The 23,703-nt window shown below is 42.9% G+C and overlaps 2 protein-coding genes across 2 annotated transcripts; both read right to left on the bottom strand.

Annotated features, from left to right (window-relative positions):
• Positions 1–6,234: 6,234 nt before the first annotated feature.
• On the bottom strand, positions 6,235–8,539 carry ppp1r3ca (protein phosphatase 1, regulatory subunit 3Ca). The gene is made up of 2 exons (XM_047029235.1): positions 8,323–8,539; positions 6,235–8,105 (listed from the first exon to the last, which is right to left on the bottom strand). Exons 1-2 carry the CDS (start codon positions 8,346–8,348, stop codon positions 7,112–7,114), a joined length of 1,020 nt encoding a protein of 339 aa, XP_046885191.1. The 5' UTR covers positions 8,349–8,539; the 3' UTR covers positions 6,235–7,111.
• An 8,409-nt stretch (positions 8,540–16,948) lies between these two features.
• Positions 16,949–19,300, bottom strand: fgfbp3 (fibroblast growth factor binding protein 3). Its single transcript, XM_047029543.1, has 2 exons — positions 19,128–19,300; positions 16,949–18,496 (listed from the first exon to the last, which is right to left on the bottom strand). The coding sequence occupies exon 2, from the start codon at positions 18,373–18,375 to the stop codon at positions 17,656–17,658; it is 720 nt and encodes a 239-aa protein (XP_046885499.1). The 5' UTR covers positions 18,376–18,496; positions 19,128–19,300; the 3' UTR covers positions 16,949–17,655.
• Between the last annotated feature and the right edge of the window lie 4,403 nt (positions 19,301–23,703).

The following is a 23,703-nucleotide window of genomic DNA, read 5'->3' as shown; positions in this document are numbered from 1 at the left end:
AAGAATGACCCCAAACCCTCCTCTCCTCCACTCCCTTTCATCACATCTTGTTTACTTTGATAACTCGATCGAGCTCAAATAAGCTCTGCAATCTCAACGGAGACTGAGGGTGAATAAAATTAGCTTCAACCTATCAAAACAGACCATATACAACCACAGACAGGTCGTTTATTTGTGTAAACCACTTGTGGGAGCACTCCTTGTTAACTGCATGAAGAAGCTGGATTATCCCATTCTAAACCTGAGGTACTTTGATCTACTATAATCTAAGTAGGAGCAAAATGCCGTCAAAGGTATCGAGGCTGCAGCTGAACTGCACTAAAGATAGTCGACCTGTGCGTCAGACGGTGCTGTGTATTTAAGGATTCCACCTTTCCCCCACAATCCCCCCTTGCCCCCTGACCTATGACCCCCCCCCCCTGCCCCTCCTCTGTCACATTGGCAGGGAGAAAGGGAGTGATCACGGTAGTAGCGCGTGTACACGACGTGGCTGCAGACTGTATCACCTTTCTGCAGGACCATTTCTGTCTCGTGTTGGGTAGATGATCCCCCTCACTCAAACGTGACTGGTATCTGCACATGGAAGCACTGAGCCACACAACACCATCTCACCATACCATTTCAAAGTTCAACTGATATAAGAGTGCAGAAAAGTGATTGTTTGTCAAGAATCTTCTTCTAGGTGACTCTTGGTGAGCCTGAGATGTCATTAAAATGTAATTGTGTGCTTAAAGTGAGAAGTGAACTGGTTTTCTGGGTATTATGTAATCTTTGTCCATCTTAAACCATCTGTATCTACTGTATCTAGTTATTTATATTTGTGTATCTCTCTATTTATACTTAATTTATTCAACTGCATGACACTTATTTGTTTGATATGGCCAAAGTTGCTCACACATCTGTCTTCATTTACATATGTTGCTTCTGTGATGGCATTTAGCTCTGTGTAAGTGAAACTTCATTTCAAACTTTCAGCATTTGTCCAGAGCTTGTTGGAGATCCCTGGGACTGTCAGTGTGTCTAGCGTGTGGAGATTGGGTATACATTATCAGCTTTAAAATGTGTTTCAGTGGAATCTTAACCTACAACCTCATCCTTTCTTCAAAGGACTAGAACAATCTCTGCTATTAGGTCTCAAAGGAGGATGAGGTAGGCCAATTGTAAAATCCAGCGTACACACACCCACCCACACACACCTTCTGTATTTTAAGCATTGAAACGTTCTAAAGACCAAAACTGAACCCAGTAACCCCTCCTCTCTATTCTATACTCTGGAGAGGAGAGTTGGCGAACCCGATAACCCTTCCAAACATTTTACCGTAGGTTGGGGTGTCGCCTTTCACAGTACACACTATGCAAGACTGCAAATTCCTCCCAACCTCAGCTGGGAAAGGCATATTTAGGTTGGTGGAAGTGTTTCCCAGCAAGATCATTTCCATGTCATTCCTTTACATTAAAATTGATTAGAATAGAATCCAGCCAACTGGTCTTGTCAGTCCGCACGCTTAAGGTGTCTGAGCCAACTGGAATGATCAACCCTAAAAATACCAGTGATATATACGTAATAGTGTTTATAGTGAATGCTTAAGTAGTTTGTAGTTTGATGAATAACTCCATGAAACCGTAAAACACCATTACACCAGTTGCGTTAATCTATGAGTCTATTGAATCAAACAAACATAAATTACCATTATAAAGTTTTTAACACCAAATTGTCACATAGGGTATGTCACCTGAGTACAGTTCTCATACTTGCATTTTCTATTGTACTAAGTGACAGACATTAAGCCAGGCTGCCTCATGATCTCCAGAGGTGGGGGTTAAATAGCCATGACGTTCCTCTGTATCGTCAGGCCAGCCTAGAGGAAAGGCAACTGGCCTCAAGGGAAGACTTTATTAGCATTGCTGCCAAGTTAACACACTCACAGACACGGAAACAAAACCAAAATAAAGAACTTCTTTGTTTTGGGTAACATGCATTAAAATGGTCCGGCCAAAAAGGGGAGGGGGAATGTGGGATGGAGGATGAAGGGAGAACTGAGCATGATACCTTAGAGTCTAAAGTAAAGTTTAGACAGTCCTCCAACCACACTATATTTGGACTCTTAGTTGCAACTCTACAAGAAGGTTTAAAGTATATTTACAATGTGCACACGTTTAGCTTTACTATTGTTTGCGAGGTACCCATTTTAGGAATAAAATAAATGTTAAATGTTGTTTTAACTGAGGTTCGAAAGAAGACCACACGACAAAACTCCTTTGCCATCACGACCACGCACACAAGTCAATCACATTAGTTACACTCTCAGCCAGTCACAACATAGCATACACCTAATGGTGTATTTTGTGTCAGAATAATTTAATATTTTGGGGTTTTACAAATCTGGTACCCCACACAATACTCCACAAAACTGGGTGGCATGACTCCCCAGCACCCTTGGCCTAATGCTATCCAGGCTGCGTGTGGTCAGCTTCTCTTCCCCTGGGCAGTGGTGGATGACAGGGTTGCAGTTGTGGGGGGAGGTGAAGATGGGCCATATAGGGGGGAGATGGTAGGAATTAAGCTGGAGGGAGAGCAGGTAAGGCAGTTATCAAACCTGTTCAAGAACAGGTTTAGCTCGTAGGCCCTGTTCAGGCTACCCTCAGCCGGTCCGTCCGTAGATTGTTTTAAGCCTGTGACGTTCTTCAGCCCCTGTTAGACGTCTCTCCCCCTGTCTTGCCACAACTAGTCCTCCATCATAACCTCTACTTCTGACCACACTTTACCTCTTATCATGAGATAAGAGCGGATAAGAGCATCTGCTAAATGACTTTCTGAGAAAAGAAGTGGGCTACATCTACACTGTAACAAACTTCAAATGAAGGAATGTGCATCTCACTGTCCTATGCTGTAAAAAAAAACAAAAAACAGTTAAACTATTCTGGATGATTGTGTATTTTAGGAATCCAACCCCTCCTGCTTTCACCTCTCCCTTGCTCCAGGATAACGTTGTGCCTTTCATTCCAGCCACATAGTTTTGCTGACTCTAAGACTGCATTACTAGGGACCTGGTTGAACAGTTTGGAAAGCATGTTTTTGAAAAAGCCTTGTTTATTCGAGTGTTGGTAAAGCAGTCTAAGCTGATCAGATGGTTACATGTGAGAAACACGTGAACCTCTATCCAGCTGACTATGGAAGCAAATCAACGACATCATGTTTTGAATTCTAAAAGGCATTGAATACTTAATATTGAAATTTAAAAACCACCAAATGTATTGGTTTTGATTTCACTTTAACATTTACTTCAATGTAAAAAAAAGCAGCTACACCGGGATAAGAAGGGCCTGAGGAGAGAGGTATTTTCCCAAATTCAAAACATGTCACTGATTTGCTTACATAGCTGGCACCAATCTAGTACTGGCAGACCTGTGATCCTTTGAAGATAAAAAACAGGGCCAAGATTTTGTTTGCAGAGTAAACATGTCCCCAGTTAACTCTACAGGTAACATGTTTTCATGACCTTATTACTGCTAAAATGGATGCCAAAAGGTCACTTGGCTCTAACCTTCGGTCAGTGACAGTTAATCTAAGGTAAGTCCGACAGTTTAAAAAGTAGTTCCATGCAGTTTTTGGCCACGACAGAATATCTATTGATTCTGAGTTTCAGGTTGAACTCGGATGGTCGTTGGTCATTCATTAATAACTCACTTGTGTTTGTTTTGCCCTCAGCGCCTTTCAAGACTTGGGTCTTTCTTGAAGATGTTTTCTCCTCTTTATTGGATATATATATACTTTTTTTAAACAATTTGGTTATGCATTTTCAATTGTGAAGGATACATTTCATATTACACAATAACATTGGAATGGAATTATTGAAAGATTGCAGGAAATTGCAGTCCGAGAACATTTCTCATTGTTCGAAAGGGTAGGTGGATGATCCAAGTACGTTTCATATGGCTAATCTCCCCAGGCCTTTCCTGTGGAGGAATAAGAATGTTTGGTGTTTCCTGCTTTTAGCAGAAAAGGCAGACAAACAACTTCATTAAGATCCCTCTAAAAGACTGTGAGGCTGTCACTATTGAATACATTTCTTATTTTGAGGGTCCAAGTTGTTCCAAAAATGTATCTACAAATCATATTCCTTACTACTCTCAGTGGTTGCATATCAACACAGTTGGTAAATGTTATAGCATTGCTAACTGCTATTCAGCTGGGTGAAGAAGGAGAAAGACTCTCCTAATGTAGCTTTCCAGCGCTCAGGGCCTGGTTGTGTTGAGTCCTGACCAGAGTTGACAAGTAACGAAGTACAAACACTTTGTTACCTTACTTCAGTAGAAATTTTGGGTATCTATACTTGACTGAAATAATTATTTTTCAGACGACTTTCTACTTCTACTCCTTACATTTTCACGCAATTATCTGTACTTTCTACTCATTATATTTTTAAAAATAGACTTGTTACTCCAATTTCAGATCGGCTTGTTTTCATTCCGGCTTGTCACCGATCCAAAAAACACTCACCAAAAAATTACCTATCCAGATGAATCGCGCCATCCGGATAGAGTGAATTTGATTGTGGTTGGATGACAAGTATAAACATACACCATTCCAACACCCTATTGGTTTGTACACGATCAATCGCACCGGCACATGATGCAAATCATGTCACACTCCAGCAAGGAAGAAAATCCCTTACAAAAAAGAAGTGTACTTCAAGTTAATTTTGTAAGTATACTTAGTATAACAAGTTTACTGTTATCATGTCACTCAAATGTATACTAGCAGTGTACTTTTTTATATACTATTTTTGTACTAAGTAAACTAAATTGCCCCACTTCTTAGCTCATTTAGTACACGTTAAAGTACACTTATAGTTTATTTGAGGTTTACTTTTGAATACTGTAAAGTAACCTGTGTAGTGCACTTTCAGTTCATAAAGTATACTTCCTAAAGTACTTCAAAGTACACCAAGGAATACTCTAGAGTAGCCTGTGTGGTGCACTTTCAGTTCATAAAGCAAAATGTCCCAACCAAGCACCAGTGAGGAGGTTGGTTGCAGTGGCGGATCAAAGGGGTGGCAAGGGGTGGCAGCTGCCACCCCAATAAAAAATACTGCCACCCCAATTTTCTTTTTTTCAATGCATTTAGCAGACGCTTTTATCCAAAGCGACTTCCAAGAGAGAGCTTAACAAAAGTGCATAGGTCTCTGATCATAACAACGACATAGCCCCAAACATTGCGGGTAGCCAAAACATGAAGCATACATTGTGAAAAAACAGTCCCAAAAGGAAGAACCATAATCATGTAGTGAAAGAAGTTACAATTAAACAACATGAACCTCAATGTTCCCATGGAAAAATATTACCAGGGGAGTCAGATGGCTGAGCGGTGAGGGAGTCGGGCTAGTAATCAGAAGGTTGCCGGATCGATTCCCCACCATGCCAAATGACGTTGTGCAAGACGTTGTGCAAGGCACTTCACCCTACTTGCCTCGGGGGGAATGTCCCTGTACTTACTGAAAGTCGCTCTGGATAAGAGCGTCTGCTAAATGACTAAATGTAAACACATGTTAATGCTAAGTAGTACACATATATGGTTCTTTAATGTATTTGCATTGTACTAAAATCCATTTTCAATTGGCCTAAACAGGTGCACCCCAAATTTGTCAAGATTAACATTTCAATATAACATTATAGTCATTATGGCCTTTAGAAAAACTTTTTTTTTTGGGAGGTGGGGTCATGTATTATAGGCCCCTGTGGTGCAGCCTTAGCTTTTATCCTTTATGGCATTTTCTTCCCCTTACATTCCGACTTTTACTTTCATACTTTAAGTAGTTTTGATACTTTTACTTGAGTAAAAAGCTTGAGTTGATACTTTAACTTCAAATGTATTTTTAAACCCTAGTGTCTATACTTCTACTTGAGTAATGAATGTGAATACTTTTGACACCTCTGGTCCTGACCAGACTTGTTGGTATGTTTTGATGTAATGAAAGATCCCCTTGTCTATTCCAGTAACAGGTCAGGGTGTCACAGGTCAGGGTTGGCCAATCAGAAGGACTCAGGTCATATACCTTCTGCCTAGCAAGGGTAAATACACTGTTCACAAATATTTGACGGTAAACAAGACAGTGTATTTATAGTATGCAATACAAGTTTCTTGTATTTTAATTATGAAAATGTAACTGTAATTATGGAATTTTTATTAAATATATTTTGGAGAAAGTAAGTGATCAAGAGTCAGTGTTTTCACACAATATAAAAAATTTATTTTGAAAATATCACATTTCCACACTCAAATACACTAAGATCTGAGGCTTTTCCTTTAGATTGACACTCGCTTTCAGACACACATTGAATTGCATTTAGAGAAACCAGTGAGATAACATTAAACAAACTCAGCACAGTTATGTCAACATACATGTAAATATTACTGGAAGGAAAAGAAACACTATAGAACCCCTTATGTCACAATGCATAACTCTTTCACTACCTGATTATTCTCAGCAATCCTGCTTTACATCAAGGCACACCATTACATTACAAACAGAATATATTCTACATGTGTAGGGAGATGATTAGGGAAACGTTCATATGCATCCATCTTAGTCATTCTTTTATGAAATGTTTTGTACAAAGGTGTATTCTTATTTCTCTCATCATTTATTGCACTGGGATATCACACATATTCAGATTCCATAGAATTACCCGTTCTTTTCCTGAACCGTAAACCCTTCAACATGAAGGATACTGTAGGTTGATTCAAATCAAGAGGCTGATCATAGTCAGTGCATTATATTATCTTTTACCCTTACAATGGGCAATGATCATAAGAAAGTTACTTATTTTACAGTATATTGTGAGTTCTGAATGAAATTTGACATCTGTCTTAAACGTGAGTAGGATCTTGAAAAGGCACTTCACTAAATTACACAAAAGTAACCAACACAATCTTCCAACTGCCTCTGCTCCTTTGATCATGTCCATAAGGTGAGGTCTCTAGAGCCATTTGTCAGTTTGACAGTAAATTCAAGACAGAAGCTATAGTTTAAATTAGTAGCTAATTTAAAACTAAAGTGCAACAAGCTTTTTACAGTTTTGACCAAGTGCTGGTTCACACTCTCAGACTTTACCAATAAGGGGCCTTGTTCTCACTACGGCTCCAGTCTTGCCACTCAGGGCAAAGTTTGCTAGACGTACAAGGGCTCACGTTCTCATCAATCTCCACTAGTTTTCTTCCATTCTTGCGATCCTTCGTTTTCTTCCAGTCCACTGGATGCAACGTCTGCAGGTCCTCTCCGTTCCAGCCTATGTGTTTGAGCCTGTAGTTCTTACCATTGTTATTGTCCCAGTGTGTCTGGTCCTGGGTCTTGAAGCACACGCAGAACTCAACCCGGTTCTGAGGAGCCACATAGCCTGGCAGCTCAAAGACGAAGGCGAATGTGTCAGTATCCTGGCAACTGTAGACATTGTTCATAAATGTGCAGTCCACGTCAGTGTAGCTTTTCCACGAGTCGAAAGTCACCCGTACCTGGACAGATTTTTCAAAGCCCAGGTTCCGGACTTTGACTGTACCAGTGAGCGACCTCTCTTGGAGAGAACAGCTCTCCAGGCTAACATAATTCTTCAGCAGGCGGTTCCGGAAGTCCAGGTAGTCTGAGGCAGGCTGTTTGAACTCCAGTGCCAGGCTGCGAACCGAGCTGATCTTCAGGGCCATGGTGGTGTTTTCCAGATCCGCCACATCAAACTGCAGCTCTGACAGCCCCGCTGTCACTGCATCCTCCTCAAACCGAGAGAACACGTGGATGGCAGTGAGAGACATGCCTTTGGAGTCGGCAAACACCACCCTCTTCTTGCCCTTGGCTTGGAGGCTCTTCCAGCCTGGGCAGGGACTCTGAGGTTCATGCAGGCGACGGGAGCTAAGGCAGGACCTCAGGGTCTTGCAGTGGTGGAGGTGGTGGTGGTTATTGTGATGCTTGGTCTGGTTCCTGGAGCGCAGATCCTCGTATGAACTGAGAAAACTGCGGACTGGGGGAGAGTGACTCATGTAGATCCTCATGGCCATATCCACAGGCATGACTGGGCCATGACTGATAGGAGAGGAGCTGAGAATCTGGAACACACTGGGGAAGGACGTGACAGACCTCAGCATTAACATTTTATGGCTTAAAAGCATAGTTGTTTTGTTGTAATTTGATAGGTGAAAAACACTATAGTTTAAATGTGCATTTAACATAGATTTTACTGTTATCAAGTCAGCTCAATAGCATGCCAAAGTCCTAAAGGTAAAATGAACGATTTACTTTTGTCATGAAACTGAATAGAAACATTTAATCTTACCTTGTGGGCCACGTTGTGGCACTCATTGCTCCGAGTAAAAGGGAGAAAAGCTCCCAAGTGAACGAAGAATTAAACAAAGAAACAAAAATAAGTTTTGCTTTCTTCGTTTAAAGTTCGGTCTGAGTAAGTTTTGAGTCGTCACGCCCCCCTTCTGTTTCGATCTTTCACCAATTCAGTTCTCCTTTGTGCTCCAAGTTACGCAGACCGTTTTAGACTGGAGTCAGAGCATTTTACCGTGACTCTATATAGATCATTTCCATATTCATTAACATGGGTCCTCACACAACCAATCAAAGATCCCAAAGATTTTGTTATAACCAATCAGAGATTTAGAAACAGGAAAGTTGACCAATCCACTGTTTGAATTCGGAAGCCTAAAATTGACACGCATGCTATTTGAGGACCATTACAGTCCCCTGCTGGCATTGTCTAGAGCTGCAGAAATGCTGTATTCTACACCCTGAAGACGTTCATAGCAGTATAATCTTTTTCCGGGGGTATGATGAAATGTGACTTACAATTTCTAATATCGTCTGATTTATTTTTTACGAAACACATTTTGAGTCTATTTGATATGGTAATTGGCCTTAGTCTTTATTTGACAACATATATTGCATGTATTTGTGCCATTGGTTTAGGGTCATGGTCATTAGTTAATCATTATCCCTCCAACTTTAAATAAATAAACAACCTGGAGGCAAGAAGAAATCCAATGGATCTAAATATAAAAAATTCTAAGAAGACTTCACGACAGCCAGGTGAAATCATTATTACAGATAACAAAAAAGGAGATGTTCTGTTTAGCTATTCGTTGAGTGACCTACCACTGACAAGCATGCCTTATAGCCCATGTGAGGTGTATTATGGTCCGTGTTGGTCAAGAGCATTGAGATAGTGAACACGTTGATGCTGAATCCCCTATATGTGATGTTGACCTGACGACTCTGTTTCTACAGCAGGAGTAGGCTCGTGCATATTCGGCAGCAGCTGTCCTGCACAGAAGGAAGCTTGTCCATCGTTGTTATACTCTAGACAGCTGGTAAAAAGTCTAATAACCTTTTTTTTTTATTTTTTTTATTATACTACGGTTTTCTTTTTTAGGGAGAATCCAGACACATGAAAATGGTAAATAACAGCCTTTCTTCAGGTCGGGAACTATTTCATTCAAACTGTTGTGTTTGGCCAGGGTTATCGCTCTGTATAAGAGCGTCTGCTAAAATAACTAAATGTAAATGTATTGGCTTGTGCTTCATCACACTACATTGCAACAGCCAACAGATATCTGGCTGACATTAACCCAGGCAGAGTTGTGACCCTTGCCCGACTTCCACTGCTGCCGATGACTTACTCCAAGTTTTTGTTTACTTGCTGCATTGTCCATGACTGTCTAAGCATTTTTATTAGTGGTGGGCCGTTATCGGCTTTAACGTGAGACTGTTATCGGACGATAAAAAAAATATCGCCGTTAACCTGTTCTCAAAGTTGGGTTGGGAGCTGAGTCTATGCTTACTTTCACATTGATAGTTTAGCGCGGATGTATACCTAGCCGAATTTCACTGTAGGGGGCGAGAACGAGTCTTCGAACCTGTGTGTATGACGTGTGTATGACTAGTGTATGAAATTAGGCAGTCGGTTGACTTGAATCTGAGAATGCCAATGGCTGCTTCAAGTCAGCCGGGCTGCACGTGACGCCGGCGCTGCATGAAGTCGAACGCACCTATTATCACATCAAACGTGACGTGCTAACATTGATGCAGCTATGAAGCTGCCTGGTTTGCTTCAGGGAAAATGTATTTTTAAGAAGCCATCCCAATGGAAACCTTTACAAGACTAAGGTTGTTTGCACCTTGTGCTATGTGGAATTAGTTCACTGTAGGAGTTAGAGAGAATAATTTATAATACATTAAAGTACAATTCTTCAAGGAGTTCTTCCAGTCTCAAATACCACCAAAAAGCAAAGCATCCCTTAGCTACTGCGGAAGATGCCGGGCCAAGCATCGATGTAGAGCAGGGGAAGAGTCGTCGTCAAACTACTATGTTTGAGTAGCCTGGCTGCCAGCCCAACTTCTCCCCGCCCAAAAGTAATTTGTTCGGGAAATTGGGTCTGGAGGGTCTCGCATTGGGGACAACTACAGAAAACCAGAATCGGGACGGACCAATGAAATTGCCAGGGCGGGCTTTATACGATGATGGACAGATGATCAACAGTAACGTAATCAACAACGTCACGAAAGAGCGCTTGGGTTGAATTCGTTTTCAACAAACAACATATTACGTTGCTCTGATTGGTTGTAGGTCTATCCAATTGAGCGAAGAGGCATTTGTTTTATGAGTTCGGTTGAAACACGCCCTGTAGTCACAGCCCAACGGAGAGTTTTCAGACTCATATTCTGACTAGAATTATGAGTATGACAACGTCAGGCTAATGCTTGAGTGCAACCGAGGCAAACCAGTCAGCACAGCTCTATCAACCAAGCTATCAAATCTAATAAACAGTTAATAAACACAAGTACATCTTATCGAACATAATTTATTTTCATCACCAATTATCATAGTAGAACAGCTTTCTCAAGCAGTTTGTGATGCATTTTGGAAACAGGAGTTGAGCCCCTGGTCTATTAAAAAATTTAATCTATGCCCACCACTAATTTTTATATTTAAAAAATTGCAAGCGGCCAGCCATTATCTAAATGGTAGCCTTTATTCAAATCCTAATGAATGTTTAAGTTCATGGCAAACTGTATAAACTATGAGTTTTTCTAATTACTCTCACAAAGTATGTATTACCTCTGAGAATAACTCAGAGGCTGTGTAGAACATCAATAGAAAAACTTACAAGATCCAAGCTGAAAGACAGGACAACTGATATGGATGATATCGATCTGGTAATGAAGTGACCCCATAGTGATGCAACCTCCAAGAACCTTGCAGAATAGAGACTGGAAGATTGGATTACCAAGTGTGGCTCAAAACAATTCCCAAGCGCACTTGCAGCAAGGGTTGGGTCTGCTGAAAGAGTGGGTCACACTGAAGCCCTGCCAGTGTGTCATCTCAGGCTACAAGGAGCGAGTGAAAGTGACCTTAAAGTAGAATACCATGCCATAGATACATACTGTTGACATAGTCAGAGCACCAGTTTGATCCAGAAGCCTGTGGCATTCTGTCTGTCATGTTGCCAACTAGGCAGGTTGTCAGGGTTCTGCGGCATTGTGTTTGTGCAAGGGTTGCTGTTGCTCTGTTTGAGTTAAAAAGTTCAAAGGTTGAAATATCAGATTAGAGAAAGGAGGGGGGGGGGGGGGTCAAAAACCTAGAGCCAGTCTCGGAATCCTACTGTTGAAGGCCATGCAGTTAGCCTGACGTTGTCATACTCATAATTCTAGTCAGAATATGAGTCTGAACACTCTCCGTTGGGCTTTGACTACAGGGCGTGTTTCAAACGAGCCTTGAAAACAAATGCCTCTTCGCTCAATTGGATAGATCTACAACCAATCAGAGCAACAGAGTATGTGACGTATGTTAAGCACCGCATAGTTGTTGTCAACAGAACTAAACTACAAGCAGACTTGAAGTATGCTTGAAGAATGAATACAAACGATTTTTGCCGGTGTTGTAAAATTAATTTAAGGGTAGGGAGAGTATTTGTTCTGTTAAGGATAGTGTAAACTGGGTGTTGAGAGGAAGAATGATACATGGTTAAGCATCGGACCAAGTTATTTGTAGTTTAATTAGTAATGATGCAATCACAAGATACACAATGAAAACAATACACCAAGATGTCCGTAGTCTAGTACAATGAATCAGTCGATGATGCAACAGCAGTCATCCCACCAAAACAGAGTATAAGATTAGAACGAACGAAGGCCTTCGTTGAGAAAGTGGTCGTGACAGAATATCAGAGAAAGTTCTGCCCCTCCCAAGTTCTGTCTCCCCGCCCTTGGGAGACAGATCTTGTACTCCCCAGAGAGGGAGGTCTGGTGAGTGGCCATTGGTCAGGAGACCTTGGGGTGGCTATTGTTAACCAATTAAATGTCCAGGGCGTTCATGCTGGCGCAAGGTGGGCAGTCCACGGACCTGGTGATGTTAGGAGAGGGAGGGGGCAGAGAAGACCCACAGGTCTGGTGTTGTTCAGGGAGGGGGGTGGACAAGACCCACAGGTCTGATGCAATCCAAGGGGGGGGGGGGGGTTTGAGTTCTCCAGAGTTGAGAGCAGGTCATCTCGAGGTCCTGATGATATACGGGGTGGGGTCTTCAAGGGGAAGGGGAGAGGGTAAGACCACTCCTAGGTCAGATGATGTAAAGGGGCAGATGGGCTCCAAGGAGAAGGGGAGCATCCAGTGAGAAGGGGGGGGGGGCAGGGTCTCCAGGGGAAGGGGGCATATTATCCATAGTAAGAACTGTCCGGTCTGACTCGTCCTGAAGCAGAGAAGAGTTATGTTCCCAGCATCACCTTATCTCCCAAGTTGACACTTTTACTCCCATGAGCTGACTAGCTCATTGTGCTCACACCAGTCCCTGAGCGTCACGAACTCGCCTCCCAAGTCAGTTTGCCTGACATCTGCATTCTTGTCCACACACCAAAGTTACATTTCAATGTTTCTTATCTGTTACTTTATTAAATCAATTGATCACATTCAATATTTGTATCTTAGTTATTAGCATTACAAAACATGTGTGTTTACATATTCATATTAGATATTGATTGGTATAGCAGCATTGATCAGCAGTATAATGCTATCATTTCCTCACAGTTCACACGGTCAACCTTTTTGAGCGAAACAATAAAGGGCAATGCATATACGAACAAGTTCTCCGTTAGGATTACAACTCCACAAAAGAAAAGGAGAAACCACAATGGCCACTGTGTTTTCATTGTGTCCCATCTTCTTCGCAACCATCGGGGACAGCTGATAAATTAAACTTTTACCGAATCCCGTAGGAAGGACGGCAAAAACATATTTTCCATCGACAAATGCCTTGATTGCGTCTCTCTGTTCCTCTTTCAAAATGAATGCGCTGTCGATGTCTTCTAAAACAGACTCGATGGCAGAATCATAACATCCCAGATCTCCAACGGTAGCCATGTTTGTTCAAAACGAATTCAACTTAAGCGCTCTTTTGTGACGTGGGTGATTACGTTACTGTTGATCATCTGTCCATCATCGTATAAAGCCCCCCCTGGCAATTTCATTGGTTCGCCCAGATTCTGGTTTTCTGTAGTTGGTCCCCAATACGAGACCCTCCAGACCCAACTTCCCGACCAGATTTTTTGGGGGGCGGGGAAGAGTTGGGCTGGCAGCCAGGCTACCATGCAGTATGGATGGGGCCACATTCACAATCGTGTTTGGTCAGTCCATACGAACACGTCAGTGTTGCGTGTTACACGCCACAGAAAAAAGTTGCATGTTTTTTGTATCAAGCTGTTTTTGATTGGGTTGTGCTACGTGATTTAGATATGTCCCTGTACACTGTATGGTATTTAGGATTTGTGTTCCCACATCAAACATTTGAACTATAATGAGTGTTACAACACTATTTACAATTGTATAAACAAATCTGGCTTATAAAGGCACAGAATCACATCCGTACCCTTGATGCTCAGCGCCACGCTTAGGCTGTAAGATCAGAGTCATGTGATGGTCATTTTGGTGCTAGGCACAACCCCACAATATCTCAGTTACTTCCCAGCCTTTCATAGCCCCCCTAACGAATGACTTGCAGATTCATGTTTCATTCACCCTTCTTTTCTTCTCTCTCTCTGCCCTGCCATCTCCTCCCGCCTCTCTGGCCTTCCCATCTGGGACCCAGTGCAGTATCAGCTGGTAGCAACAGCACTTTCACTCCTGTCTCTGGCACTGGGAAATCCGGTGTTAAACCAGGTCAGAGCTTTGTATTGGCACCACTTCTACATACACACACACACACATACCAACACACACACACACACAACACACACACACATCAGCTTGTATTCCACAGCTCTATATGCTGGTTGTATTTGAAAAGTGTTATTACAATTGCATCATAGTAGCACCTCTTCTCGGTTGCAGTGTGCATAAAGTTGTGTCCTGTAGTGACTGTATGCAACGGATACGTGAGTTTACACTTAAAACCTACATGAGATTTCAGGGTGAGTGGGTGTACAAATATTGGATGACAACACCTGTAGTGAGTCCTACACACCAGCAGAGGACACCAACTCATCTAGAAAAACACCTATACCATGAAGACTGGTACTATGGTCTCCCAGGCTAACTACATGACATTTGCCCAGTACTCCAGATCTTCTGCATTTCCCTGGTAAATGATACTTTACCATTTCCTTCATATTTTTTTAACCCCCGTTAATGCATAGACTGTTGCCCTGGGCTGGTGTTGTTTCACCACTGAAACAGGGAGAGGCTGTGTGCTCTTAGAAAACGGCGGCACCGTAAATCACGCTTGAAAGTTTTAGGAAATTTGGTTCTGTTCATCTGTATTGACCCTTTCCCAGGTCTGGACACAAACGGCGGTCGGCCATTTGTGTATGACTGCCAAACTGTCTCTGAGCTCCAAAGTGACTGCGTTGAAGGTCCACTACATAAAGAAAGCCAAAAAGATGATGACCTTTATCTAACTTTCTCTCTCTTTCTAGCTCCCTCGTTTCTGTTTTAAAGAACACTCTCTGTTCTTTTATTAATGTACATTGAAACCCTATTTTAACTAATTGCAGTGAACTATCAAACACCTTTGTCAAAGCCAAGTAAAATGGGAAAGAAGAATGGGAGCTGGACCCGGGTCTGAGCTTGGCCGTATCTGCCGTGATTTAGGCTGTCATCCAGGATCATTCATGGCAGAGGATTCTCTTCACATCTATGGAGGACGTGACCCACACTGTCCTCACTTTAGTCGACGCATGAAGGAGGCGAACATGCAGAAAGAGGGCCACCATGGAGATGTCAAGTGTGTGTGAAAGAGAGAGAGTGTGGGTGTGTGTGCGTGTGTGTGTGTGTGTGTAACGTGTGTGTGTTTATTTGGGTACATGTATACGTGTATGTGTGTTTGTGTGTGTACGTGTGTGGCAGATTGCCTGTTTCGAGAGACTCGGTGAAGGAGGGCTGTAGGGCGGCCAAGTGGACACCCCATGAATTCTGTGGAAGAGGGAGACGGGGTGAGGAGAGATGGGGAAAAAGAGTAGGTGGGCACAGAAGGGGTGAAATTGAAGAAAAGCAAATAAAGGAGGAGAAAGGCTTAAAGCGGCAAGGATAGAACAGGAAGGGGATGAGAGGAGCAGCGGGAGGTCAGAGGGGAGAGGAGCAGAGAGAGAAGGAGGGGAGAGGAGCAGAGAGAGAAGGAGGGGAGAGGAGCAGAGAGAGAAGGAGGGGGGTTGTGAGGTAGAAAGAAGAAGGGAGAGCAGAGGGTTCTGGGCAATGGGAGGCATGAAACAGATAAACAGCAGGGAGATGTATAGAGAGGGCTCATTAGCATGGTGTCCAGACGCAGAGGGCTGCAACTCTCACATCGTTTCCCAGCCATCCCTGTGAACAGTATATGATGATGCCATGGGAGAAACATACCGAAATCTAACTCCTGGAAACAGAGATGGGGCTAGGGTGGGATTCTATCAACCGTCTGGGAGGAAACCACGGAGAAGGACAATATGTTGCGACGAAGTGCTGTAAGATGAGATCATTACAGACTGGACACTTGAGACTGGACTGAGTTGAGATTCCCATCTTTCTATCTCCCTCCTGCTCACACTCTCTTTCTCCTTCTCTCTCTCTCTCTCTCTCTCTCTCTCTCTCTCTGTCTCTCTCTCTCTTTCTCCTCCCTGTCTCTCCCTTTGTCTCGCTCTCTTTCATCTCTCTCTCTCTCTCTCTCTCTCTCTCTCTCTCTCTCTCTCTCTCTCTCTCTCTCCTTCTCCTTCCTCTCTCTCTCCCTTTCTCTCCTTCTCTGTCAACCTTTCTCCCTCCCACCCTCTTTCTGTAACCCGATGATAGATCCCTCTTTCATGTTAATGAGCATTCCAGAGAGCTGAGGGGCGTGGCAGGGGGCGTGGCATGTCTTTGGGATCAGCACATTGAGACTGATTTCAGTCTGTCTGACGAACAAACGGTGCCTTCGCTCTCTTGAACCCTGATTATGACTGAGTACCTCAACTCTAACTTGTATCTTACTGTGACAGTACACAATAGAAGTACTGCAAATGTTGATGGCATTTGATCATTTCGATGATAAGTTGTCTTTGACCATCACATAATAGCCCAAATTCTATGACACTAGTTAAGGAAGGAGGGCAATAGGAGAGGACAGAACATTTTCGTGGGTATGAAAGAAATTGAGAACAGCATTCACAACCTTCAAGTCAGTAAACTCACAGCATTGATCTCTTCACGTGGGCCTGTGTGGGTGGGGGTTTGGTGTATATTTATCTTTATAAAACCCCTTTCCAGATTAAATTAATGGTGAAATTGTGAAAAGCATGTGCTGAACTGGAAGAAAATACCTGGAGAACGAAAGTTATAATCAGAGGTCAAGGTGTACATGAGAGTATTGGACAGAATCCCTTTCTCTTCTGGTTTGAATTGTCCTCTGCATCACTCACCAGGCTAACAGAATCACAAATGAATGACGGCTCCATGTTGTGTACATATGATTACTGGAAACGTTTTATTTTCAGTTTAAATACATTAACCCAAAGAAGATAATACAGTCGAGTCACATATTTAACCAGGTGGGTTTATGTATTATTATATTGATGTAGGAATATGGTAATAATGTAGGTTCTTAGCTAATAACCGTAGTCTTATCATTTGCTTTTGACTTCAGATCATTTTGTCAGTAGTTTTAAACATATTCACAGGTAGGCCTCACTAACTTTATCAACGTTTGCTGTAAGTTTATCAAACAGCAAATATCCTCTGTAGAGAATGAGATAACAATATTAGTTTCACAACGGAATCATTAATAAACCACTAAACTATCCCCAAACTCTAACTTTCAGCATCACCATCCTCCACAACACAACCTCTCCAAATCAGATAATGCCTCTAGACTACAGATTACTGTTCTATCAATGTAAGTAACTTGACTGATAATGATTGAATTTAGTTTGAAACTTAAACGGTGCCTGGGGACAGTACATTAGTGTTATGGTTATACTAAAAGAGCTAATTCTCAACCCTAGCTTTCATGTAGTTTGCCTCATTGCACTCCCTTTAGTAGGTGTGAACATGTTCTCCATCGACACTAATCTTTTGCTTTTCCATCCGTGATAGTGGGGGACTGCATGAGTGCCCTCTTCAGGGAGAAAGATGGAGAATTGGGACACAGGAAAGAGTTTGTCGGAATGTCCTTTCAGCCCTCGAAGAACCTGACAAAGAAGGAGCAGACGGAATGCCAGCCCTCAGCACAGTAGTCCTCCACAGGATCCATGTCGTTCACCTCTCCCTCTTCTCTCTCCAGCGGGAATCCTGCCAGGTCCATGTCTTCCTTCTTATCCTCCCCCTTCTCTTCCTTCTCTTCTTTCTTCTCTTCCTTTTTCTTCTCCATCATCACCTCAGGAGCCTGGGTCTCCAAACTCTTCTTTTTCCCTCCTCCACCCTTCCTGGTCTCCTCCTCTCCGCTGCGCTGGGCCAGCTTCATGTGTGCCTCTGCAGGAGCCTTCTTGCAGGTGCGAGTCTTCAGGACCTTCTCTCCGTCGCATGCTCTCCTCCTCTTTTTCAGTTTGCCCACCAGCTGCTTCCAGTACTGGCTGGACTTGGCACCGTAGGCGGGACAGAGGTCTGGCTGGCCTGCGTAGCGGCACCAGTATGACTCCTCCTCCTGTCCCTCTCCCGGAGGGCTGAAGCTACAGCGGATGAGGAGGGAAACCACGCCCTCTCCGGAGGTCTCCCAGGTGCAACGGTGGCCGTCCTTGGTGGAGAGCTCTCCGGACCCGGGGACAGACTTGTTCCTGGGTGGTTTGGCCACGGCTGCTGATGTTGGACTGGGCTCTGAGCTCTGGCGTTTGGCCTGGGAGCCGGGTAGGGCAGGGAGGCAGAGCAGGAAGAGGGTCAGGGTCCACGGGGGGCTCATGTTTGGGTCAGAGCAGGAGATTACTGCCGCTTGAATGGGCACTTTATCTGAGTGCAGCCGAACACTTGCAAAGTGACCGGAGAGGAGTCAAATCTGGACAAGCTGTTATCAAAGGACTTGTCTGGAGACAAGATAAGGAGAAGGGGGAGACATGAAAAGTAGAAACAAGCGTGAAAAGTGTGAAAGCAATACACACACCATCCATTGTTATCATATTTCCTAATGCTTCTTAAACAGACAATTACCTTCTAATGTTGCCTTGCTACTAATTCTTACTGCATAGTAATTTGCACTCCAAACTCAGCACACTTAAATATGAATTAGTTTTAACATACACATAGACAACATTAAGGCTTTTTGTGTCAGTGCATCTGTTTCTAGATTAATCCAAATTTTGTCCAAATTAATTTAAAAATTAATGTCCACATTTTTTTTTCCCACGTATTTCTCACAATGTGAGGCAATCAAGCATCCAGTATGCTTCTGATCTTCCCTTTCTCAAGTGCGTATCTTCCTACATGGTCTGAATGCGTATGGGAGTTTGATTCAGAAAACAAAGACACGCACCAAAACAAACAGCCGTTCCTGCTCCTTCTATAATGACTACACCTCATTAATAAGTTAAGCAATGGAAGGGCAAGCACACCCTCTCTCTGACATACATGTAATCACAAACATTCCATGCAGTTCTTTGCTCGTGTTTAGTTCTCTAGTCTGAAAAGGTTTTGTTATTGTCCAAACGTTGCTCTTACCATGCGAAGGTCCAAGAGTCTGCAGCGGTTTGAGAGTGAAGGGGCCAGGGACGCTTGCATAAAAGAGGGGTAAAGAGAGGGATAAAGGAGGACTGGAAGGGGGTAGAGTAGAGGGGAAGGAGGGTAGGGGGGCGCCCAGGGCATAAATGAGACTACCCAGACGTCCTCGAAACAGGGCCCCTCCCCCTCACAACCCCCAGTTTTATCTGTGTGTGTGTGCGGGTGTGTGTGTGGGGGGGGGGGGGGTGCGGGTGGGGGGGGGGGGGGTGATTTCACACCCCCCTACCAAATGCCCTCTCACAGCTAACAGCACAATGGACACTCTTGCCAAGGTTTCTCGCAACACCAAGACCACAGTCCAATTGCTTGAACTATTACGACAGCACTGCTGTCATAATGTCTGTTGTCAAATACAGCTTGGCAATATCAAACAAGCTGTCTGTAATATAAAATGATACATAATATTACACAATATCTGATTTAGCTACAAATTTAAGCTAAATCAATGTACAATATGTAATATCCTTTCCTTATTGACAATGAAGAGCAGGCTTGCGGGGGGTATGACCTAGATTTCTCTTCATGTTTTGGGCTTGCATTCTCCATTCAGCTGTGTGTCCCAGATCAGACGAACCTGAAGAAAAAGAAGTCAGTGGTGCTGGAGGGGCTTGGCACGGCCGGGCCATGGGCTTGGAGGCTCACAGTAAAAGTGACAATATGTTCCACTGGGATGCCAGTGGAAAGATCCATGCCAACCCAGACCTTTGGTGGTCTGCTTTCTTTTTCTCTTCTCCTCGCTCCTCTCCCTTCTCCTCTCCTTCCCATTCCTCCACTCTCTCCTCTTCTTGTTGGCAAAAACTTAGAATGAGAGTTTGCAAATGTGTTCGCTTCAAAATATGTCTGTGTGCATTTATCTTTTTTGCATGTCCCTTTAAACCACAAAGCAAAGGCTTTGATATGTCATGCAGGTGGTTTACAGGATAAATCACAGACTGTACCTGGGCTGTTGGCTTGATTAGATACAGTTCCGGGACATTGACATCCGGGCGCACACACTGATGTCATCACCGTCTCAGGAACACCTAGAAAACCAGGAAGACACACAGAGACAAGACATACAGGCAACGACACACACACCCTACAGGTAGGAGTGGGAGACGTAACAGTGTGCATGCGGCAAGGCTGTAATTATTGGGGGGGGGGGGACATCCCCCTCCCAAAATATTCAAATCTGGCCAATATATTGATATAAAAATATAAATGTGCTACGCTAACGCTACGACAGGAAACCACGCACGCTATCCGAAATTATCATAAAAAATGTAATTGGTCCCCCCCAATGTTGACTCCATGGCTACGGCCTTGGCATGCGGCACAGGACCTTACTCAAGCTCAGGATGTGACCGTGTCTTTCTGTCCAGTCATTCTGTCTCTGTGGTGGTACTGTTTGAATGGGCTCTAATGGGCTGCTGAATCACTAGCGCCACCAGCTGGTCTAGTACAAGTACTGACACCAGCCAACCGTGAGGCATTAGCACAACCATGTAAACACACGTTTATGACACCTGTAAAACATAATAAAAGATCATAAAGTGATTGCTAACCCAATGTTATGATGTGTTCTGTGTAGGGTTAGGTGTCAGTTTCATTTACTATGATACATTTAAAAAAGAACGCTTTCAGTCTCCCCACTAAGCACAGGCATTTTCTGTTGGTAAACGTGTATGTTGTGTGTGTGTCTGTCTGTTTGTGTGTTCATGAGTGTGTGTGTCTTTGTGTGTTCATGTGTGACAACACTGACAACAGAGTCCTCAGTGATACAGGAGGGGGTCAAAGAAGAGACCAATCTCTACTTCAATTGCTGTTAAGAGACGTTCGCAATCAGTGACTTGCTGCAGGCTGTGGTGAAGCCGCCATCGACGGTGATTACCACGGTGATTGTGGTGCCCTGCCATCCCCCCTCAGACCATAATGACACAGCCAATTTAATTGTGAAGATTCAGACGAGGGACAAAGTTACAATCTACCATATGTAAATATAACGATAATCCTCACCCTTAGAACAAGTTTCCATGGCGACTTCTTGTAATCAGCTGTTCATTGAATTGTGTGTGAGGGGATAGAAGGGAGTGTGTGCGTAGGGGGGAGGGTGGTGATGTTGGGCGCAAGGGACTGTTCTTCCAGATATCCTGGCAGTGCTGTCAATTTACACTTAGCTCATAGTCTACTCTACAGAGTGGCAACATTCTACTCATCCACTTGAAAGATCTCAGTGAGTTTCTGTGTTTGTGTGTCTGTATATGTGTGTGTGTGTCTGCATATGTGTGTGTGTGTATGGGAGGTGTGGACGATTCTGCATCTGTTTTCTGTCTGTCTGTAATCTAAACTGAAAATATAAACATGACTGCATTGCTCAGAGGACAACAAATGTTTCCCTTTTGTGAGGCAGCCTTGAAGATGGACCTTTAGAATCTCACTAGACCGGCCCTCAACTTTACTCAGAAGCTGCAGACTGAATAATTCATCGTCCGTGTCATTCAGACCTCCAAAACAATTTTCCACCACTAGTATGTTCTAGATGTTGTACCAAATGGGTTATATTCCAGCAACTGTGCTATGAGGGAGTACAGTACCTGTCTCACAACCTTTGATTGTAGTTTTTAGCTGTCCCACACATACAGGAGAAAAGAAACATTCTATCATCAGATGTTATGAAAAATACATAAAAGCAACTCTAGTCCTCTTTTATTAGTTTAATTCAAATCTTTGAATAAGGCCTCTCCATGTTGGTTGTTATAATTGTTTGGTTTGTAACAGCTGACATTTCTTGAGTGGTTTTACTGGAGTTTGTTTCAAATATAAATTTCAGGTTAAAGACAGGTTTATCCTAGTCTCACTCCCTTTTTAGTACATGTGGTTTTCTTAACTACAGATTCTTCATTGCTATAGAAACAGGCAAACCAATTATTGGCTAATGAGTTACTGTGCAATTGTTTCTGCGGGGTGTCATGTGACGGAAATGTCAAATTAGCATAGTAAGTTAGACTTGTCTTCCTCCTGGGTCACAAGATACTCGTTAGAGGTGACACCAGTGACATTACCATCCATCAATCATGCACTCCACACCAGTGAGTGGAGGGCAGCAGTACTTTCCAGGTGATCAGAGCTGTTATTAGGTTTGTCCATATCCCCTTGTGATGTGGGCAAGGAAGAAACTATTAACAATGTACAAAATACTCCTCATGTAGAGAGTTAGCACACTTCTTTATCACCACTGGTGTTAAAGCTGTACAGTTCCAGCAAATAGGCTGCTCGAGTAGCAAGCCATCTCTGCTGCTAAGGGACCCATCTCCACCCTCCCTTGTGCGTGTATGTGTGTGTGTGTGTGTGTGTGTGTGTGTGTGTGTGTGTAGGTGTGTGTGTGTGTGTGTGTGTGTGTGTGTGTGTGTGTGTGTGCGTGCGTGCACACATACAATGACACAACCACACAATAATTTTACGTGTGGTTGATTACACTGTCAGATAGAAAACACTTCTAAACCAGAGACAGTATAGTAACATGGCAGCTCTTCATTCACCAAGGAGCTCGATCAATAACAGCAGCAAGGCCAAGTGTTACTTTTGCAGAACGTTTCGATCAATGCCAATTTGCTTCTTTCACATCTTGACTGGCCTTCGAGATGTGTTATAATTCTGCGCTGTCATTCTGCAGCAGTTTGGAGACTCTGTAGACTTACCTTCACAGTAACAGGGACATCACACATACAGTGTTGGTTACACAATGTCGTTTACTTTATTGCCATTGTAACATAAATTCGTTTTGTTGCTATTTGTATAGCATTTCTGGCAATATTGATTTACTATCTATACATACGGTTTCAGTTTTTCTCTTTTTGCAAATAAATACATCTACAACAGAGAGATGGAGGGATGTGACATTTAAAAATGTATAACAATCACTTGATTCGATCAATCAGAGGCTTATTAAACAGCTCATTTGTATGCATGTACAACATATTGACATCTGGTATCATAGTTACATGAATGTCTTAGTGGTTACTAAAATAGCATCAGTGATGTAAAGTTTAGCTGCTTTTGTTTGTCTCTTTCTGTGTGGCTTGTAACTATAGTGAATGCATACACACATTTTCTTTCCAAATCTAATTGTAAAAGATTGTGCTGTTGCAATGCTGTATGAGGTGTAAGGCTGGCAGCTGGAAAAACCTTATTTGTGCATTGGTTTAGTTGTGTGGTGGTTTATTTGGACCACATATGAGTGGTTATATAGTTTATATAGGCGACACTAGTAGCCTACACTATAGTTTACCTCACATAATTTTGTGATGCTAAGCAGCTGATATCACAGAGAAAAGGCTTACAAGGTTTTGAAGAACGTTTGCGTAGGCGACTTCGAAGACAGAGGAAGGTGGTTACCATAGTTTGCACTTTGTTCATAGTGTTCCGTCTACATATTATTTGATTGGGCTTAATCTTTATTTATGGCATATTAAAACATATTTTTTCAAAGATTTTGTTTAAGTCCGCGTGAAAAAGAAATGAAGTCATGTTATAGTCT

Source organism: Hypomesus transpacificus, chromosome 11 (assembly GCF_021917145.1).
Source record: "Hypomesus transpacificus isolate Combined female chromosome 11, fHypTra1, whole genome shotgun sequence".
In the NCBI taxonomy this organism is placed as follows: domain Eukaryota; kingdom Metazoa; phylum Chordata; class Actinopteri; order Osmeriformes; family Osmeridae; genus Hypomesus; species Hypomesus transpacificus.
Note: the sequence above shows the minus strand (reverse complement) of the source record. Positions and strands in the feature narration are given on the sequence as shown.

Excerpts from the sequence above, each read along its gene's own strand:
- ppp1r3ca (XM_047029235.1), bottom strand. The coding sequence starts at position 8,348 with ATGAGTGCCACAACGTGGCCCACAAG. Across the intron at positions 8,106-8,322 it reads GCCACAACGTGGCCCACAAG|TGTGTTCCAGATTCTCAGCT; the intron begins GTAAGATTAAAT and ends GTCCTTCCCCAG.
- fgfbp3 (XM_047029543.1), bottom strand. The coding sequence starts at position 18,375 with ATGAGCCCCCCGTGGACCCTGACCCTCTTCCTGCTCTGCCTCCCTGCC.